The sequence below is a fragment of the Heliangelus exortis genome, chromosome 3 (genome assembly GCF_036169615.1).
Source record: "Heliangelus exortis chromosome 3, bHelExo1.hap1, whole genome shotgun sequence".
NCBI lineage: Eukaryota > Metazoa > Chordata > Aves > Apodiformes > Trochilidae > Heliangelus > Heliangelus exortis.
The window spans coordinates 91105824-91128110 of record NC_092424.1 but is presented as its reverse complement, the minus strand read 5'-3'; the positions used below and the strand labels follow the sequence as shown (position 1 = coordinate 91128110).

Here is a 22287-nt window from a genome sequence, read left to right as displayed (position 1 = left end):
CTGGAGTAAGAATTATTATTCTTATTTCTTTGTCTCTAGTGACATAGTTTTAGCATTGGTAGGTAACGTATCTGTTGGTCAGAATCTCTATTTTACCTGAAACTTCTCAGAGATTAGGTAAAAAATAATGTAATATTGACAATTTCAATAGAGCTTTTTAGTTTAATATGAGATGAACGAACAGCAAGGTCTAAAGTTTTGGTTCCTTTGCTACAAATAAATCATAAAAAACCCCAGAGAGTTATCCTCAATGGTACTGCTCTGAGGTATTCTGCAATATTTTTATCCTGCAAAACTTTCCTGTGGGATACTTTTTCCTGTGACATCTCAGTTGCAGGAGTAGGTGAGGGGATGTGGTCAGAGCAAGGATTTTAGTTTCTAACTAGTTAGCTTGTAGTGGAAGGAAGTTTCTCTGGAACTACTCTAAACAGTTTATTTCTTTTAGATTGCAAAAAATTATTACAAGCAGCTGCCCCTCCTTTTGTTCCTGCATTGGCCAAATCTCTGCTGATGAGAAAAAAGTTAGAATTGTGAATTTTAAGGCTATTTAGCTTCTTATGAATGGTAGACCAAGTCTGTCAAAAAATGCAGACACTGTACCAAACTTTAAAAATCTCAAATTCAACAAACTTTTTAAAATTAACTGCTTCTTTGCAATAACCCAGCTGCTTGCATTCCAGCACTCAGATCACAAGCTCGTCAGGAGTCTGGGCTCTTAGACCAGGCCCACAGCCAAAATCTGATAAGTGGGAGTGACAGACATGTTGTAAAACAAATTTCATTTTCCAAAGCATTTCTAATAATAGAAAAGAGTGTTCTATGATTTCTGTAAATAAATAAATTTGTTTCATATTAATTTGGTGCGCACTATTTCCGACAAATAAGGCTGCTCTACACAAATATTTAGCAACGTTTCAGCTCCAGAGCTGGCAGCCTGCTGGGCTGCTTTGGCAAACTCTTTCCTGGAAATGAATCACTACAGAACTTGCAGTTGTTTGCTGTGTGGGGCCTGCCATAGGTCTGCCTTTAAAGGTAAAAGGGTAACAGAAGGCTTAGATAAGGGAATAGGTGAGGGGTAATATTTTTACTGTCTTAACGTGAGTTTTTTGCATGTGCATTCACTGTTTTGTAACTCCTTGTCTGTACATACCTCCCAGAGGTAGAAATTGTATGTACTCTGTTCAAGCACCTTTATTTGTTCATGATTGTGACAATCATGGACACGTGAAATTGTATCTTTTTAAATACCTCATTTCATTACCTTGTTTTCTGATCCTTAAAGTGCATCCCTGACAGAAACTGCATGTTAAAAACAAAATCTGTTTATTGGATATTTCTTACATAAGTAATTTAAAGGGTAAAAGAAGAACCATAAGGCAGCCAAAACAAAGCAGGAAATAATAAAATAACTCTAAAGGAACTTTCTAGAACTGGAATGCCTGAGGAAGATGGGAGAGAGAATCTAATTTGAAGGAAATAGTGGAAAACCAAAAAGGACCGAATGCCTAAAGACTATGAAGCGTTTGTAGAAATGACAGAAGCTGACTTTTTGTACCGGAGAATACATTTCTGCCTTTGGCTAAGAATCATCCAAGCTCTAGAACAACACATATATTGAAGCATTTTTCACCCCAAAGATTTTGATCATTTGGTTCCCTGTGGTTTTGCCCTCAGAGCTTACTGAGTTATATGTCTTTAAACAAACCAATGCTCTGCAGTGTTTTACATAGGCTGGAATGAGCAGCAATGAAAATGCTTAGGGTTTTATTTCTGGGCTTTATTTCTGGATCCTTCTCTGTTCACTGACTTGGTGCACGATGGCAATAGATTTATTATTTCTTTTATCTTTAAATTTAAATGACTTTGATAGTACAAAAAGCCTCCTCAGAGTCAATGCACTGGATCTCACTCTAGTAGTGGAATAGAAGTGACATCCTGAGAGTCTGCTAATTACTTGTACACTGTGCAGTCAGGATCTGGCCTGCGAGTGAATAAACACAGAGGCATTTCACAGGAGTCCTTATATCAGTACTGGGGGCAACTGAAATAAGAGCAGTAAAGGTGTAAGGATGCTGGACAGGGAGGTAAGTCCTCATTTATTAAATCATCTTCCTTTCAGTCATGATTTTCACATCATGTAACCCCATTCATAAAATTGCCAGGCTACATCTTCAAATTAATTCTTTTCCCACTAAATTTATTAGTGTTCCAACCTGATGCATTCATCAGGTCAGGCAATCTCAATGTGTTCTCATGCAAAAAGTGTAAGATATCAATGCTCTCTGCCACCAGTACCTCAGGCAGCACTCCTGGCCCTTTAAATCTTAATTTGGCTACACTAAAAAAAATTGTATGGTTTTAATCTTTAGTTCCCTAAGATTACATTATTAGAAAGCTGCTTCTGTACTGCTCCTCGTGTGCATATTTTCTCAAGCACCGGCATTGAGATCTGCCAGCAGAGCTCCCATGAGACTCTGTCCTATCACAGAGTCACAGAATCACCCAGGTTGGAAAGGACCTCTGAGATCATCAAGTCCAAGCCTTGATCCACTACCACCATGGTTACCAGACCATGGCACTGAGTGCCACATCCAGTCTCTTCTTAAAAACCTCCAGGGACAGAGAATCCACCACCTCCCTGGGCAGCCCATTCCAATGCCTGATCACCCTTTCTGTAAAGAATTTTTGCCTAATATTCAACTTCAATCTAAATATCTAACCTAAATCTGTCTCTCAGGCCCTGCATAAGTGCTTCCCCCCCTTCACAGTATATCAAATATTTTGCTTGATGACTCCTTCCAGCTGTTATCTGATTCTAACTTTATAGTAGATGAACTGTGACATTTAAGTAATTTTCTTGGGATATTCTCAGAAAACTTTCTCATATCTCAGCAGACACTTGGGTGGGATATACCTGATATCCATGTGTGCCAGCTAGCAGAGTGCACTCTATGACCAACAGGGAGAGAGAGATCAGCAGCTTCATTTCATTCAATTCATCAGCTCGAGGCTACTTTTGCACTTCTGCATGAAGTTAGCTGTGGCTTAGAAGTGCAGACTTCTCTCCTGCCCATGAAGGAGGTCAAGGCACCCAAGGGACATGTGTATGTCTGGGCAGACAAACTCCAGCCCTTGGCATGAGAAGAGAGTGGCCTTCCCCTCATTTGTGGTGGCAGAAGAGCGTGATACAATGCTCAGCAAAATCAGCACTATATTAACATGAAATATGGTTTGAACTTCTTAAAAACTGAAGATAAAGAAGAAATTGGGGGTTCCTGGCTCCAAACCCTTTTGGTGGGGGAAGGAACATCATCTCTACTTGTAGGGTCACCAATGGAGGAAGCATGGCAATAGTCTGGAAAACAAAAACCCATGTGATAAATGTACAATGTCTGTTATAGGCTTGATCCAAAGCTCTGCACAGGCATTCTGGATCCTTCTTTTACTGAAGCCTAGACAATATCAAGCACAATTAAGAAACAGTATATGTGGAAGATCTTAAAACTTACACAATCTCTTTTCTCAATGAAGTGTTTGTTATCAAGGAAAAAAAAATTCAGAGACATTTTTTTTTGAGAAATAATCACTCAGTTCAGGTTTAAAATGGGTTTTGAGAGTATGTAAAATTTATATTTGCAGTGAAACATTATGAACCTGACTGTTTTTCAAAAGGGAATTAAACTGGTGAGCAAAAAAAATTATATTACAATAGTTTTCAAATATTCATCTATTTTTACAATTGTATTACTGGCAAAACATATTTCTATTTTAATTGCCAATTAGAAAATTATTTTTATTAGGAAAGTACCTTTTTAAAATTTATTACTGGATAATAATTTACTTGAAATATTATTTTTACTTACATGCAAGATAATTTTTCAGATATTCTGAACCTGTTGCTGATTTGTTTACTGTGAGTGATAATGTACCTGGTAAAAAATTAAAATTCATCAAGCTGCCTTCAGTACTTGGAAGAACCTGGAAATAGCTTTTTCTGACTTTCAGCTAAATAATTAATTCAGACCACACACAAACAACTAATTCAATAGTAGCAAGAGTTTTGAATTAATTCACTTCAAGATTATTTTTCTTTCACATATCTATATATTATGTTGGCAGGTTGTTATAAAGATGGCCGATATTACGGAGAAGGAACAATAATTAAAGACAACTGCAATTCCTGGTAATGTTTTGAAGAACAACAAATTGCATTTTATTTAGCTTATGTTGCAAAATAGGAATTAAAGTGAGCTTTAAATTCACATTAACCATGTAATCAAATCCAAATAGCTGGAGGAGTAGTGCTGCACTGAGGTTCTGTAGACTACACCCAACATAAAAGAATGGCAAGAAGTCAGTGGCATTTCTAATCAAGATATGAAAATGAAAGTATTAAAATCTTCTCCTCACTGGCATAATTCTGCTGTTGCTCAGTCAGTCTGCTGGCTCTGACCTGAGCCAGGATGTTTTCAGCCTAAACCTGGGCATTGGCATGAAATCATAAAAACCAAATACCATTAAAGTTCAGGGAATTATTTTAGAATGTCTTCCACTCTTTCTTCGGCATGAGTGATGAGACCTTATATATTTCATAAGGGAGGAATAAATATATATGTATTCATGTAGGAAAGGGATGAGCTATTTGGGCATCCTTTCTCTGCCTCTGGGCAGGAGCAGAGAGCACAGTCATGAGCAGTCTGCCTGCCCTGAATGTGGCTGCATGAGCCATCTCTCTGCTTTGCCTCTCCCCAAACTGGTCCTGCACCTCCTGCCTTGGGGTACCCCAGGGGGCTACAGCAACATCCAAACAGTCCTGGGGCCCCCACTGCCCTGACTTTGGCTCAGGGTCCTTGAAACATGTTTATGGCCATATGCCTCATTTCAGGATTCTCAGATATTTACTTAAAACTTCTCATTTACAGGATAGTGCCTTTTCCCCATGATCTGGTCTCACAAAGATAAAAGCAAAATTTTTCAAATATAATCTTTTCCACAAGTTTAAACCTTCCATGTTGTTCCAATTAGGATTCATTTAGTATCCTAGTGAAGTAGTGAAGAAATAACCGTGTTTTTATAAATACTACGAGATATGTGTTTTTTACACTTTTCCTGGATTTTCCTTCTGCTGTTCAAGTGAGTATTTTTCTTTTGAAATTTTTTTTCCTGCTCAGTAGTATTCTTGTCCTTTCAGCAAATGCTTCCAAAGTCTTTGGAGGTGCTCAAAAGAAGTATGCCTTGTTCGCCAAGACTTAATCCAGCACGTCAATTCTGGAGATTATGGGTGAGAGCACTTTTATGTTAAGGTTTGTGTAAACCATTCTATTGATCATTGTATGAATGTGCAAATTATCGATTACACAGTCATCTCCACCACTTTCTTTCCCCATTACATCCCAGCAATTTGACAGTAAATGCACAATTGTGAAACTTTCCTAAATCTCTGGCAGATAAGAGTTCTAATTGCAGAGAGATTGAAAGTCTCATGCTGCTATGCACTAACATTGTAAACATCTACGTAAAACATTCTACAAATTTAGTACAACTTTATTGCTCACACACACACACACAAAAATATTTAGATCTTCTCTTCTTCTTCATGTTATTTATTAATTGGTATAGCTATTTATAATTATTTTTTCTCCTCCCTCAAAAGCATTGTTCCACGGAGCAGGATTCTAGGTAGTGTTGAAGAGTTGAGGATGGGCCAATAGAGGACCAAAATATGAAAACTTCGTGGGGCTCAGTGTTTTTCTTGTTATCCTTTCTCATTTCCCCTGCAGAGTAAAGAGGGATTAGGGACAGTCCAGGGCTGGAGTTGTGCCCTGGGGGTCTACTGGCCATTTACAGACAGAGATGCAAGTCCTAGTGAGACAGCCCTAGTGAGATCCTAAATTCACCACTGAAACCTGCCCATATTTCAAGCTGTGACTCAATACTGAAATATTTTTTACTTCACGGGAGACATTCAAACCAACTTAACTGCCTGTCCTAAATAGACAGTTGTTAGGTACCTGGAGCCCTTCGTTTCTCTCTTCTCAGTGGTAAGTGGAAAGGTTTGCCACAGGGTGGTTAAGCCCACCTGAGATATGACTCAGCTTCTGCAGGTTCACTCTTCGGTGCCTGCAGGAAGAGAAAGCTCCATGAGGCTTCTCGTGTGGGCAGCATGAATCCCACCTTGTGTTCCCCATACACAAGAAAGAAATAGGTAAAGAAAAAGCTCTCCCACGTAGCTCACTTCTTTTCCGGTAGTAATTTTCAGTGTGTTCCAAATGTATATGGCTACAAATTAAATTTTTCTGTTGTGCATAGAATTTGCAGAGTTAATGCTGCAACCTGAGTCTAGCTTACCTGAGAGTAGGGAGGGAGTAATTAAAGAGTCGTGGGGAGCTCTTTCTTTCAAGCTGCAAGGCAACATAAGTCACTAAATGAAGCTGTTAGTTCTCTGTGGGCATCTGGTCTGAGGTGTAATGCAAGCATAGCTTCAAGACCACAGTAACTGTTACAGCCAAGCATCTTGTTTGCCAGTCCTTCTCTGAAGCACTGCAAGTTCATCTCCTGCAGGCTGGCACTATGCTGACCTTGAATCATCACTTTTTATACACTGCTGTGTTGCTCCATCCTACACTCATGAAGTGGAGGAGCCTGTACTAAATATTTTCTCATGAATATCAAATACCAGGTTTTGAAATGTAATCTGGAAGATTTATTTCTGGATGCTTTTAGTGGTGCTCTTAAAAAGGAGCAGAGTATTAAGGTGAACGGTGTCTCTAACCTGGGTTTCGTTTGTTTTCTCTCTGTGAGGAAGATGGAAAGCTGACAACTACAGCCAGTTCTGGGGAATGACACTGGAAGAAGGTTTCAAAAACCGCCTGGGAACCTTCCCTCCATCTCATTCCTTGCTGAGTATGAGGGAAGCTCCAGTAAGTGTCATGTACAATTGTTAAACTTTTTAATAACTTTATCACATGGAAAAATTTATGCATAAAATTGTAAGATTATGATCCAGTGATTTAACACTAAATGCTTCCATGTTGAACATGAAGCTCCCAGAATAGTTTTCTAAGTCATAGAGTGTGTGATCTGGATGGAAATCAACCAAGGAGGAGCAATAGCAAATGCTAACAATTGGGTAACTATCCACCAGTATTAACTTATCATTGTTGATCACTGGTGTTTGAAACCACTGCTTTTTTTGGATGGTTCCATAATATCCTCTCCATCTGCTAATTGTTGCAGAAATAGCTGTAACTATAAAAAAATAAATACAGGCATTTTCCAAAAAAGAAATCTGGGCTATCAGATGAGACTATACAGCAATCTTTGGAAGAAGCACTGAAAACCCCTAGGATAAACAATTTTAAAATGCAGCTGGAGGATGGGGTTTTGGCCTGGTGGCAAGAAAATTTATTTTTTAGTTAAATATAACAAGTTTTTATCTTTGGCTTCTGTATAGTTCAGGCAAGTAATGCCATTTGTTTATCTACTTGAAGTCAATCACTCATGCTTTATGTACGTGTTAATGGCAGAAGGGTTTCCACATCATGGAAAGCCTTGTTGGAATGCTAGTGCAGAGCTGCCACTTGACAGGGAATTTGGAAGTGAGAGGGAGGTTCATGAGTGTCTGCAACCATTTTAACAATCATCACCTTGATTCCAATGGGATGAAGTTCAACAAGGCCAAGTGCTGGATCCTGCACTTTGGCCACAACAACCCCATGGGGAGCTCCAGGCTGGGCACAAAGTGGCTGAGAGCAGCCAGGCAGAAAGGGACCTGGGAGTTTGGATTGACAGGAAGCTGAACATGAGCCAACAGTGTGCCCAGGTGGCCAAGAAGGCTAATGGCATCCTGGGCTGGCTCAGGAACAGCGTGGCCAGCAGGTCCAGGGAAGGGATTCTGCCCCTGTGCTCAGCCCTGCTGAGGCCATAGCTTGAGTCCTGTGTCCAGTTCTGGGCCGCTCAGTTCAGGAAGGAGATTGAGGTGCTGGAGCAGGTCCAGAGAAGAGCAAGGAGGCTGTGAAGGGATCCAGCACAAGTCCTGTGAGGAAGGGCTGAGGGAGCTGGAGGTGTTCAGCCTGGAGAAGAGGAGGCTCAGGGGAGACCTCATCACTCTCTACAACTCCCTGAAAGGAGGGGGTAGCCAGGGTGGGGGGGGGGGGTTGGTCTCTTCTCCCAGGCAGCCATCAGTCAGACAAGAGGACATGGGCTTAAGCTCTGCCAGGGGAGGTTTAGGTTAGATATTAGGAAAAAATTCTTTACAGAGAGGGTGATCAGGCATTGGAATGGGCTGCCCAGGGAGGCATTGGAATGGGAGCCCAGTTTCTCTTTCCAGTTTCTCTGTCCCTGGAAATTTTTAAAGAGACTGATGTGGCACTCAGTGCCATGGTCTGGTAACCACAGTGGTAGTGGATCAAGGGTTGGACTTGATGATCTGAGGTACTTTCCAACCTGGCTGATTTTATGATTCTATGATTCTTGCTTGGTGCACGCTGGATCTTTTTCCAGAGTCAGTTCCCTGCACCAGTGTGGTGAGGCAGGGGGTTTTGGCTCAGATTGAACAGATTGCTCAAAATTACACTATGGAGTGTTGTCAGAAAATGGCAAAAATTAAGCTTTGGAATCTTGCTTCATACGGTTCGCTGGACTATTTTTCACAGCCAAAGAAGGATCCGTTTCAGTTGAAGATGGTAAATCAAAATGAGACAATGACATGAGTGGTTAGAGCTATATTTAGTAAGTATCTGCCACAAATTTGTGGTGAACTGCACTGTCTCAAGAGATTTGGGGCTGAGTTGTTGTTGCTTTTTGGCTATTTCATTGAGGAATAAACACTGATGCTTCTATGGCAGAAGCAAAAACTGAGTATCACGTACCGAGTTCCTAGGTTGGCATCTACATTTCTAGATATCTATCTAGGTAAGACAAACTCCACATAGAAAAAGAAGAAAGGGAAGGCTAAAGAAATTTGTTATGCTATTTCCTTTTTTCCATTCAGTTTGGGGTAGCTGATCACTCAGTGGCCCTGCATTATGTCCAGCCCAATGAATAATTGTGTTATGCTTCCCGTAGCTTCTTTGATTGCTACACTACTTAAAGCCTTTGTTCCACTGATACATTTTCCAGGCATATTTTCTCTATCTGTTATCTTTTTACAAAAACTGTGAGCTACTACCTTCACTACCTGTGAAACTACCTTTGCTCTGTGGGACATCTGAGGAAACTCAATGCATTCTTCTCTAGAAATGCAGCTTTGAACATTCGTGAATTTAGTCCTCAGGAAGTCCTACAGGTTCTTGTAGGCACAGGGTTCTAAGACATCTTTGTCTCTACTTACAAAAGCTAAGAATATAAAATAATGATCTCTGTATGACTTTGTCAACTTCTGGCAGATTCTTTGATCTCACAGAAAATTGCTAGGAGTTGCTCATGAGCCTCTCTCCTGCCTATGGTTTCTCTTCAGAATTATTAGAACTTTCTTGCTTCTACCCCATGGTTTCTGTCTTGACCAGCCTTGATGCAAAACTTTTTCTCTGCAGCTTCATATAAAGCTCCATATCTTTGATTCTGCCCCTTCTATAGCTTTGTAGGAGAACATTGTCTCCAAGGTGTCCTTGTTCTGCCTTGATTACCTATCTGACACCTTTTAATACTTTGCAAAGAACATGAAAAAAATTGTTTTTCTTCACTCACAGCTACACATCTACCATACTGCATGACTGAGAAAGTATATAACACGGATTGCTCTCACCAGGGTTACAGAGGCAGATTTTTCCAATTAGCAAACCATAGATAGTAATAGAGTTAACTTCAGGCACTTTTTTAGGTAAGTGTCTTACCAGATTTTCAGAGAAACTTGTTCCTCCTTTACCTTCCATGTACAATTTTCTGTCACTGATCTTTTTTGAAGCAAACTAGCACATTTACAATGTTCTAAGTGATAAAAAACAAGTCAGTTTTCATGACAGCGTTTTCATTGAACTTCACCTGTTACTAGGTGACAGCTCAGAAGAGAGTCATAAGATATGAAAGACAAAATTCAGAAACAATGACTTTTCAATATTTTTCAGAGACATTTTCCAAACTTTAATGACTTGACCTTAAAGTTACTTTATTGTGTACTAATTCACCTGCAGGCCAAGGTATTAGCTACTTACCATGGATAAACTGGCACTAATTGAATATTCATGCACTCTCTGTGATTATTACCGCCTTCTCCATTTTCCAAGTGCAAAAGCTGCAATCATTTACCCAAAGTCGTATATTTAGTTGATAAAAGTGCTACAATTAGTGTTCTGGACCTTCTGGCTCTATCTTGTGCAGACCTGATTAAAACCTGGTAGCTTTACTAATGTAGAAGGAAAACCATAGCTACCCATTCATTAAATACAACTTTTTGAACTTTAAATAAAAACTATTTCTTCGGTCTGCAATTAGGAAGTAAAGGACAGTTTCTGGTACCTAAGGGCCTGCTGTTGTTACTGTTTTCTACTGTCATTTGGGGATGCTTGAGAAAAGTATTTTTGTGTAGAAAGGTCTTCTTTATTGCATGGAAAAAAATCAAGAATATAAAGCCTTTCTGTGGTAACCACTTAAATCTAAGGCAGATTTTTCAATCTAAGGCTGAGTTTTCAATCGTCTTGAAAAGTTTGCTTGTGGAGTAGAGGATTTTTAGTTCTATCTTTGATTGACATATTCAAATACAGCTTCATAACGTTACTTCAAATTAAGTGGTGTGACAGAGCTACATTTCATTGTAGGTAGAACACAAACTCATTGAATTCGCTTTTAATAGCCCTTTTTTTTTTTTTTTTTTTTTTTTTTTAATAAAAGCTTTTGAAAGCTCTGCTATTAATATAAGGCTAAATCTATTCAATAAGGTGGTGCTTATGTCTGGAAGGGTACTTCAACACGATGGCACATTAGAATACCTAAAAGACTATGTCAGGGTACAAGAACTAAAACAGAATTAAGGGCCATCTGCTGCAGAGTGTGGCTGGATCTGAACATGAACGGATAGCTAAATACAGCACAAAAGCTACTGTCACTCCAGACAAAGGTGATGTTCCAAATAGTGTCCCATGTGTTCTCTGAGTAGGCATTTTGAAAGTCTTTACTCACTGCAGGAAACAGGATAATCATTCTTGAGGTTCTACATAGGTGAAAAATTACCTCCATGCCTTTGAAAACACACTGTGATGCTCATTCAGTAGTATTCTGGCAGTACGTGTTCTGGCATGAGGGACATTGCAGTGGTGGGGTCTGCATCTGCCAGCAGCTGGGAAGTCCTTATGTCCCATCTTACAAGAAAGTGGAATGCACAGTTTCGTAGTACCACACCATTTTGGACTAAGTATAAAAGAATTTGTGAAGACAATGTGGAGATGTGGGAAATACACCAGCTCTTCCTCTGCTATACAACTTTTCATAGTAGAAAAGCTCAGCAGTTGTAGATCTCCCTTGTGCAAACTGAAGAGCATGCATGACCATTTCTTCTTCACAAAGCAAGTGATATCCAGAGCCTTTTTCCTACATGAAAAAACCCATTACTTTCCATCAGAAAAACTATTCCCACATTTTCAGATTTAGTAACTTTCAGCCATTTTTCTCTGATGGACCATCGGACTTTTCTGAAGTCACAGCTAAGTATGAGTCTTCTTTTATATCCACTTACCATCCTGCCTTGGCCAGACTGCTAGCCTCACTGCTAAGAATATATATGAAGTCTTAAAAATAGTTTGCTAGTCCTTTAGCTGATTGCATTGTGCTGTCTGACGCTGGTCCATGAAGCGTACGTTGAGAAACAAATGTCTAGACTTATTATTTGCCAGAGAACAGCAGTGCTTCTTACTGTCAGGGTAGCACTTTCTCAGACAAAAGGTGGAAGTTTCTGGCTACAGTGAATCTTACATTTCTAAATGACAAGGCTGCGGGTTAATGAGGGGTTTACTCTGGAATTTACAATATGGGGTTATTAAAGACATTGGCAGTGATTAAGGAGTATGTAAGTAACACATTTTTCTCAGGCCAAATATCTATTTAGAGTTTTGCTTTTTTGCAGCTGCCTCATTTGTAGCATTGTAAGTAGTCATTGCTCACATAAGTGTGGTAAACAACCTTTCCTAAATTTTGCTTGTGTACTGACTGATGGTGACAAGTCCGATGTAAATGAAACTCTCTTTGTCTGGGATTTCACCTGTGTGATTCATCTTCAAAGTAAATTTTGTGCTCGTGTTTGCTCATTAATAACGAGCATAATGATAATTTAGCAAGATATTCTTTAAATTAGAGGTTTTCTGTGTGTCATTAGAGGTTGCCAAGTCCCGTGTATCTAACATGCTTTTGAAAAAGCAGATTTTTGAAAGTGATTAATCAAAATATTAAGACAAATATTTTAGCAAGATTTAAAAGATGACTGGCTTGTTGTGGGTGGAAGTAAAACTTTCAAAAACACTTAAGGGACTTAACACTTCAATGGTACTTAGGCCTCATAGCCTGTATCTAGTGTAGTGAACCTATGAGTACTTAAGAGTTACTGGGTGTAGGTGTATGCACAGACTGTATCAATCTGTCTGTCAGGATGATATCCCAGTCTAATGTCAGACATAGATGTGAGGTATAAGCTGCTTTTTTCCTTAGACACTTCTCCACTATGGGTTTTCTGTGGGAAATCCAGGTGTACAAGCTGAATGGAGTCACCTCTGTTTCCCAATATATGCAAGTGAACTGAATATAGCCAAAGTTTGGTTAGAGACCTGAAATAGTTGGAAATAACTGGCCTCAAATACTAAAACATCTTAGGAAAAGATCCATTGTCCTATCAGTCACTTAACCAATTCAGAAAAATGGTGCAGCAAGGACACCCAGAATTGGAAGACAAAGTAAACCGAAGTAAAATAAAGGGATTTGAGCAGGACAGAAGCCATTGCACTGAAGTGCATGAACCCGCTTTCTAAAAAGCACCAGGAAATGTTTTGCTTAGAAACAGATTAACACATTTTATCTATTGTGTTGTAAATGGTTTTGATATGTTGAACACAGAGCAGATTATTAGCAATTGTACCAGATGGTTCTTGCATATGCAGATATTAGTGCAAAACTTGGAGGACATCAATTAAGGTTAAGAGATGAAGATGCCAAAAGTGGCTGTCCAAATGACTTTGGTGAGCAGACCATAAATTCTCATCAACTCAACATCAGGTTGCAAAGAGGAAGGAAAATCACCCATTTTTGTTCAGGACTAAGGATAAGTGCTGGAAATTGAAAATCCTCTCTGTGACAGACAAATCAATGACACACTGTACTGATCCCTCTCCCATGGTAACTAAAATTTCCTACCTGCAGCCACATGTCAAGGAGAACAGAATAGCAGATACCTAACTTCACTGCTGAAGTTAGTTAGGTGAAGGCTTTTCTTTCCAAAAATGCCAGCTGGTTCACAATTGACATGTTTCTTCGGGAACTGTTGTTTGAGATAAAATTCAGAGAGAAACTGGACATGTTATTCAGGTTGGCAGTTGCAGAGCACAGTTTTCTAGCTCTGCTAGTGGAGTGCCAGAACAACCTTGCTCTCAGTTGGGTCCACAGCACTCAGCCATAGGGTAACCACCACAGGGGTGCTCTAGAAACCACAAGTGACAATGTTTTAGGTTTCCTCAATTTAAAAATTTAGAATTCTTAAAAAAAACCTATAACATGGAAATAGAAGCATATACAGATCTCCTACATTTTCTTATAGGGACACTCACTTCCAGAAGGAAAATTTCCTGCATTTTTTGTAGCCTCTTATGCATGGCCTGACTGGATCCATGATCCTCTGGATCAACGAAACTGTGGAGCATCCTGGGCTTTTTCAACCGCAAGTAATATTGACTTGTTTTCTCCTTTTAAAAATATCATCGATGTTATTCATGTGATGAAAATTTATAGTAATGTAGTAAGGAAGTAATTTCAGCTTGCTGTTCACTTTTAATCAGCAACCAGGAACATTAAAAATCACTGCAGTTTTCCCTCTAAGTTGTTCCAAAATCTTAAAAAAAAAACTATCAAAGCTGTAGAGTGCTGTTTGCTTTTCATATTTTGTATAACACGGGGAGATTATGAGGGTGTTCAATATCATGTGCTATGGTCTCTGGTTTTGTGGAAAATGGATACAAGTGGTTGCATCACTTTCTCCAAAGAAGCTACAATGATCAGCTATGTTCAGCTCTCTTATGCTGCAATAAATCTCAGTATATTTTGGGGTATATAGAGATAAAGTCATAAAATCTTTATGGCTTGATCCAGCCTCACAGATGCCGGGTTCTGCAGCTGCTTCTTTAAATGACAGCAGTAAGTGAAGGACAGGAGCATTTTGTTCAGTTAGTCCCAGGTCCCTGCCAAAACCAGACTGAACACACTTTGTTATCAATATATAATGTTCAGTGTTTAAAAGAGAAAACCAGGGGTGCTTCTAACAGCTCTCCTGACAGATTGCTGCACAGATTAACAGATCTCACTATGGGAAAGACTTTACAGATATTCAGCCTTTCATAAGTAAAAATTTTTACCTTAATTCACATAATTATTTAAATGTGAAATATTATGAGATACATCCCCATGTTGTTTAGGTTCATCTAACATTTTTAATATGGATTTTCAATCCTTCTTTATAAGATTAATTAATGCTCAATGAATGTATAAGCACTGCTCTATCTTTTTTCTTATCATTCTTTTAAGTATTCAAAAATTCTTCAGTAACAATAAACTCATGAAAGCAAGTTCATTACCATGTGACATCTCAGGAAAGGACACAACAATAATTACCAGCTGTCTTAAGCAGATTCACTTTTTGGCAGTCTTGTCCAAAGTTCACTCAAGTTCATGCTGATTTTGATGGGGTTTGAGATTTCAAGGGATTTAAAAATTTTTTTCCCATTCAGAAGTGAAAGGCTAACAATAATAAAAATATGATGTGAGAAATCACAAGTAATGACTGTGATTAGAGCTAAATAATTGCTTCAGGGTCACTCGTTAAAGAAAGAAGTGTCTTAATTTCACATACTTGTTCACTTGTTCTGACTTTAAAGCAGTGCATAAGTATATTAGTACTTAGAATTATAACTATTTGATTGAGTTCAGACACCTAAGGTGTCTATCTCAGAAGAAGAATCATGTATGATATGGTGAGGAGGTACAGTAAATCCCAAATATATACATTAATATGAGCATTTACATATAGTCTTTCCAGTAAAAACAATACATACTTTCAGTCTTGGATTTTCTTCTTCATAGGACTGTTAATTTGTGGTTTTATTTTTTCTGTAATATAAGAAGGAAAGGTAGAAAGAAAAGAAAAGATATTTGGGGATTGGTTGCAGAGAGGTGGGGGAAGTATTTGCTTCTGCTGAAGTCAGCCAGAAATGAATATACATTTACAAACATGGTATGGTCTAAATAATGTAAATGCCTCATCTGATGTTTAGACATGTGAGATCTTATGATAACCAGTAAATCTATGGATTTATAATATTACAGTAAAGTTGTTCATGGTATCCTGTAGTTTCACAATTCTCTCTCTTGAAAGTCTGTACAGATTATCAGCATTGATTTGTGAAGATTTTCTGAAAGACAGAAAATAGTGAGGTTGTATTTCAGTCCTTCTAAGAGGTGTGTGAAGTCATAATTATTTGCTTGTGATAACAGAAAACTTATTTCAAAACAGGTGTAGCAGCAGATAGAATAACAATTCATTCCCAGGGTCAGATCACAGACAACCTTTCTGCTCAGAATTTGATCTCTTGTGATACAAGTAATCAACATGGATGCAATGGTGGAAGTATTGATGGTGCTTGGAGATATCTGAAAACACATGGGTAAATATTTTATCTATCTGTTTATATTATTTTAACTTGAACCAGTTGTTTAAGTTGCAATTTCCTTGTGTTTCGATTATGGTTTCTGACCTTCAAAAAGAGGCTTTTAGCTCTGTCCTAGGTCAAATTAACTGCATTACTTCATGAAGACTCACTCTCTCTCATGTACACCTTCTTTAAATCACCTTCATGAAGCAAAAGCATGATGAAGCATTAAAAAAAAAAAAAGTGAAGACTTTTGAATGAGGGTTCTCAGTTTCCATTTAAGCCACACATTACCTCTAGACATTGTAATTAACTGGGGAAACTGGTAACCTCTCTAATGGCAAGAGGAACAAGAAAGGATTTTTTAAATGTCAAAGACAATACCATAAGTGTGTTCAGAACTTCTGTGGTTCTTAGGACACAGGTTGTCCATGTTAAATAACCTTGAGTAAGCACCCAGTTGCGTGAGACAACATTTTGAATATTCCAAAGTATCAAACACTGGTTAGTTTGTAAAGCAAAGTCTAATAAAGCTTGTGACAGAGTGTCCTAAAGAAAAGGCTAAAGAGCCCTAAAGAACACAGCAATGGAACAATCTCCCAGTCTTCTATTCCCTCTGTCTGTTATCCCTGTAGTAGGAACATAATCACCATGAGCCTAAAATAATAATATTGTTCTCATACCAGAAAGCTGCATTTTATTTTCTTTTTTACCCAAAGCAGTGTGGTCAGTGAAACAGCCTGTTCTGCAGAGGCAGCTTAAGTATATGAGTCAGCTTATATCTATAAGGAAAGGCAGGCTGAAGCTGCATGAGGCATTTTGTCACCCTCCCAGCTGTCCCCACACCGGAGCTGGTGCTGGTGTAAAGGCAGCAGTGAGATGATTTCTCACTCATTACCCACAACCTACCATCGTGGGAGTGGTGTGTGGAGCAGGCTTTCTGACTGATGTTAGCCTGGAAGTGTGCAAACAGGGCATCTCAGATCACCAACACAGTCCTGGGAACTCCTTAGATCTGCTTGACACACTTTTCGTGGTGCATGATGTATTTTCCTTCCTGATTCACAAGGCTGTAATCCATAACCCTTTACCTTTGCAATTAAAAGAATTGATACTTATGGCAAAGAAAAATGAAATGTCTTTTGAATGAGCCTTGTTAAATAGTGCTTTCTTTGTCACACTTTCAAGTGACTTTTATTTTATAAGCCAGTATATTGCAATATCTTTCATTATCTCCATATCCAGCAATAGGGAAGGAGCACATTGATTTTCTGTGTGGGTTTTTAAATTTTCACTGCAGGTGTTTAAGACTATTTTAAAGCTTCTGGCTTTCTGATTTCTGAAGTGCTTATTTCAGTTTATTTCATAGATTTTCAGGAAAATCAAGTGCTGGTCTAAACTATCCCCAGTGAAGTCAATAGAAGACTTCCATAAAGCTCAGTGACGGTACCCAGTGCTGAGACATGATTTTTAGAATCCCTGAGCACCCAATTAGGAGTGAAATATGCTATAATTGGAGCTGAATCACTGTTCAACTCTCTCTTTGTCTTCCTCTGTTAATTAAAGAATCAATCTGTATTCTAGGTATTATTAATTTTAGGCATTTCCATTGCAAGTCATACTTTGGGAGGAATCAGTGTGCTTTGGAAACATCTATTTTATCTGCTATGGGAAATGAAAAGCTTGTAGTATTTAATAATGAGAAAGAAAATAATCATTTTCAGGTGGTAAAAAGGCTACACACTTAAATGCAAATACTGCTTCTAATCAGGTCTTGATCTAATTTGTACCTTGGGTTTCAGGAGCTGCGGGTTATTATGTTACCGTTATTAGTTTTAACCAACTTGCTAATGACAGTCTAATGCTTTAGATTATATTCTCATCTCACAATTAAAACATATAAATACAATAAAGCCACAAAAAATTTCCTTAGATTGAACACATAAACATTATTTCAGATTAATTCTGCCAAAGCTGTATCAACACACTGCAGGCTTTTGCTGCTTCTCCCTGGATGCTACTTGCTCCCAGTATATTTTGTATATGTGTATGAATGTGTGCATGTAAACATTTATTTATGTTTTTCTTTTGTTACTCTTGTGGCAGGTCTTCTGGTAATGTTTTCAATGCTTACTGTTATTCTCATGCTTCCTAGAATCATAGAATGGTTTGGGTTGGAAGGGACCTTAAAGATCATCTGGTTCCACCCCTCCCCCACGATGTGAGCAGGGACACCTCCCACTAGAGCATATTTCTCCAAGCCCCATCCAGCCTGGCTGTGAATATTTCCAAGGATGAGGCATTCACAACCTCCCTGGGAAACGTGTTCCAGTGCCTTACCACCCTCACAATAAAGAATTTCCTCCTAATATCTAACCTAAATCTCTACCCTCTTCCAGCTTAAAACCATTATCCCTCATCATGTACACACTCACATTTCAGCGAAGAGCTGTTACATTATATTAATAATGACTGCAGAAACTATGGTTAGAGAAAAAATGAAGTATAGTTGGTGAGCTACTTAAATACATATCCTTTTTACAAGACTGCCTATTTTAAAATATTCTACTTCAGTGAAGTGTTTAATTATACTCTTTAAGAGAAGCCCTCTAATAGGCCTCCATGGAATTATCACCAAAGTGTGTATAATGTTTTGGAAACATCTAGCAGTTTAATGTAGAAAACTAGGAGGTTCCAATATCTTATTAAAAGGATAAAATAGTAAGTGGAAAAACTGGTGTGCCTTTGAGCATTTCAGATTGTTAGTAAGTACATTTTAAACAGGTATTTTGTTTTCTTCAATTTATTGAAGTAAAAAATATGTTTGGCTAGTAAAGAGTCAAAATGGCTGAACAATCCAGGAAAAACTGTTGAAAAAAACGTTGTATTAAGCAGCAGTTCATTTGAACTATTGCCAAGGAAAAGAATTAAAACCCCTTGACCTTTCCTTGAAACAACCTATTTTTCATTGCCCCTTTCCATTCTTGGATGCAATAAGGGTCTTTAGCCTCTGCTTTAAAGTTCACTTGATTTAGTACTTTGGAGATTTCCAAACTCAAAATAACCAGGGGTTTAAGTCTCAGGTGAGCTATCACAGCTTCTCCACAGTGACTACTCTGACAACAGCAGTGTTAAAAGACTTTGAGTCTTTGAAGACTGGAATTAAAAGCATGTTGGAGATACTCTTTGTTGTTATTAAAATATTTGTCTTTGTTGCGATAAATATAAATATATAAGCAATAAATATATTTCAATATATTTGCTATAGCACATTTCCCCCATGATTCTCTTCATAAATCTATTTTTGTGGGGTTTATATCTCAGCCAGAATAGAAACTGCCCAGTGATTACTGGATTTAATATTTTTAAATTAAAATCTTAGTAGAATATAGATTTTCATTTAAAAGTGTTAAAAATGAGTCATATTTCCTGTAGAAAAACTCTAAAACCTTGAAATTGAAAGCTTTAATGCAAATTTGCAATAAGCTGTAAGAAAAAATTAACTGCTGTATGTGTGAGTGAAAACTCTGTCAGCAATTATAAAGCTTTTGAGAGAGATGCTTTTTGATGAAATAGCCAGGCTGTTTTCAGGAGCTGTAGGGATCAGACATCTATCCCTATGGTATCACAGGGCAATCTGCCTTTTTTGTTTCCTTCAGAGGCTGATTGCTGTCATTAGCCAGGAACTGACAGAAGGAGCCCTATAGCCAGAGCCTCCTGAGATAGTCCCCAGCCTTTTGTGCCCACTGGGTGCCACATGTTATAAGTCACAAAGTTTGTCTCTGTTTGTCCTTGGGCCACATTCACTTCCAGGCATAAACTGGAACGGTCTGAACTCTACTGAAAAATAGGAAAATTGTAAAATTGCAATAAACTCCATCTCTCTGATACCTACCCAGTCTCACTTGTTCTATGTCATGTATCGATCCAGGTAAAGTTGCTCCTGCCAGCATCAGCCCAGATAATTTGTTCTTTTTATTTACCCCCATGAATCAAGAGGGAGGAACTCAGTCACCAGCCCTCATCCAAATGCTTCCCCTAATCCTGCTCTGTGGCTGGATTGTTCACTAACACACTGAAAACTCTGAGCTTTTCATCTGCTGAGAATAGATTCTCACTTCTACTTATCTCCCATGTATTTTTAGTAGTAGAGGTTCAGTTCCCTTTTCAGGAGGTTCATTGCTAGTATCAATTAAGCTATTAGTATTTATCCCAAAGTGTTATACCTCTCTTGGGAAAAATACGATATTTACGGCCAACAGGACACCAGCTATTGTACTGAAACCTTTAAAAACAAGTTTAGGACTCTTTATCTCAACAAACTTTTATACTTTTGAAGAATGAGGGAGTCTGTAGAATTTACTTGAAATACAACAGTTGGGAAATAGTTATAAGCTTGAAATAAAACTGAATATTCAAGCAAGCTTCTTATGAACTTTTTTCTTTCTTTCTTTATTTTTGCACCTGAGCAGAGTTGTATCCTATGCTTGTTATCCATCATTTTGGAACAATCACCTGGGACTATCAGGTGAAAACCGTTGTTATGTGTCAAGTGAATATGGAAAAAACTATACAAATGGCCCTTGTCCCAATCCTTTTGAAAAATCCAATCGGTTATACCGGTGTGCCTCTCACTACAGGGTCTCCTCAAAAGTAAGTTCATGCTTTTCACCCATTGCCTCATGCATTTTCCTCCTCTGGACCTTGAAAAGGAGATCTCACATATGGAAATATGTTAATGTTACTTGAAGTCTAGAGCTGTGAATTTTCCTTTATACTGCCCTTGTGTTTTCAGAAAAGTTCACATTCTTTGTAGTTTCCCAGTTTTACATCATCTCTTTAAAGCTGCTTCTTTGTGATCCTATAGAAATTAGAAATATAAAACTATGCAGTCTTAACTGTGCATTAGTGCTTCTTAAACATGCTTCTGGAGGTTTTGTTCATTTGGTAAACCACATATTCTCTAGTAGAAATATATGTATCATGGTATATTTATATCGTATATGTACACATCAACAAATCAGTTTTAGTTTTAGCTAATAGAATATTTTATCTTCCCATGCTCTCTCTCCTCCACTCAGGAAACTGATATAATGAAAGAAATCATGGACAAAGGACCAGTGCAAGGTAGGGTAAGTTTGGAAGATGATAATGTTATTATTGAAATGATTGAAGTGTGTGATGTCCTTGTATCAAAATATTAGAAAACACATATTGCTTTCCACAGTGATCAAAACAGACACATAGACTGTAGTTCAATGAGGGACATTCAGTGGGAAGTAGTGTCCCTGAAGGCAGCTTTACAGCTTCAGAGCCCATCATGAGTACAATGACCTTGAGCTGGATTTGTTGAAAATTTGCACAAAATCTGTGGAGTGTAAATGTGCCTTTTTCTCATCATAGATTTTTCACTGATGAAATAGCAACTCGGGGCTGTGCAGAAGTTAGATGTTAGCTAAGTTCTGTTCTCTAGGGCTGGGATCATTCTGTGCTGAAATACTCCCAGAATTTCACCTTGTCACTTCTGAATTTTTCTGCTGAACCTTGCAGACAAAGATCCCTCACTTCTTAAAGCAGGGAGTGCAGGACTGCAAAAGAGTTGTTTATCCCAAATAGTGCTTGTTTGCAGCCAAGGAAGGTGCTGGCAGCACATGAAAATTCATCTTCCTGCTCATCTCCCAGGCCAGTGTAACTAGAGAGGTGCTGGGATTTGGGATGTGGGGTGAGGAACTAAAATCATAGAGGTGGATGTCCACCCATCTTGGATGGATGGGTGATACAAAGCCAAAGCATTTTACTTCAGGCTTTGTATTACTTTGTATTACTTCTGCATTTCTATTAACCTCAGTTATATAACAATTTTTCATAACCTCCAATTTATTATTGAAATGGTCTCGATTGTTAGATTTAGTTTATTTCAGTGTATCATGGAGCTGAAATTACTTCTTCAAGCTCTTTATGTGGGCAGTTGTAATTAAACTGCACTCAGGCTTAACAAGATCAGTATTATGAGCTTTTTGTTGTGTCCAAATTTTTTTATTCAAACAAAATATACTTTGCTGCATTTGATCTAGAAATAAATGCAGCAGTTTCTGTTTGTTTTAAGAAAATGAAACAGTATGATCCTCAATATACAATTTCAGACCTCTCTCTAATACTTCATTTGTAGTCCAGGTCTGCTAGATTAATCTGTCAGTACTACACCTTATACTGAAAATAATATATATCAGCCTTTTGTTAGATTTTAACCACTGAATAATTAATATGTTTTTTTGAAATGTCAATGCTTTTTCACAGAAATGTCTGTGTCAGGTTAAGGTGATGCTCTATGTGGAAAAATCAAGATCTAAGGAAGGGTATTTAACCAAGGCTGTATATCACTGAGTGAAATAATTTCCCTTTTTTTCTTTTTGCTATAATGAAATTTTAAAATGAGTCAGTTATAAGTTAAAAA

General features: G+C 38.1%; 1 protein-coding gene across 3 annotated transcripts in view; it reads left to right on the top strand.

The window, feature by feature from the left end:
* The window catches only part of TINAG (tubulointerstitial nephritis antigen), a 37347-nt gene that overhangs the window by 644 nt on the left and 14416 nt on the right, over positions 1 to 22287 (top strand). For 2 of the 3 annotated variants that reach the window (XM_071741706.1, XM_071741707.1), the window contains exons 2-8: positions 4120 to 4183; positions 5192 to 5281; positions 6806 to 6920; positions 13733 to 13856; positions 15698 to 15848; positions 20306 to 20486; positions 20915 to 20960. In XM_071741706.1, the coding sequence (XP_071597807.1) occupies positions 4120 to 4183; positions 5192 to 5281; positions 6806 to 6920; positions 13733 to 13856; positions 15698 to 15848; positions 20306 to 20486; positions 20915 to 20960 (771 nt within the window). Of the gene's footprint in view, positions 1 to 4119; positions 4184 to 5191; positions 5282 to 6805; positions 6921 to 13732; positions 13857 to 15697; positions 15849 to 20305; positions 20487 to 20914; positions 20961 to 22246; positions 22279 to 22287 lie in introns of those variants that run through there. The other variant, XM_071741708.1, reaches the window with a different exon arrangement.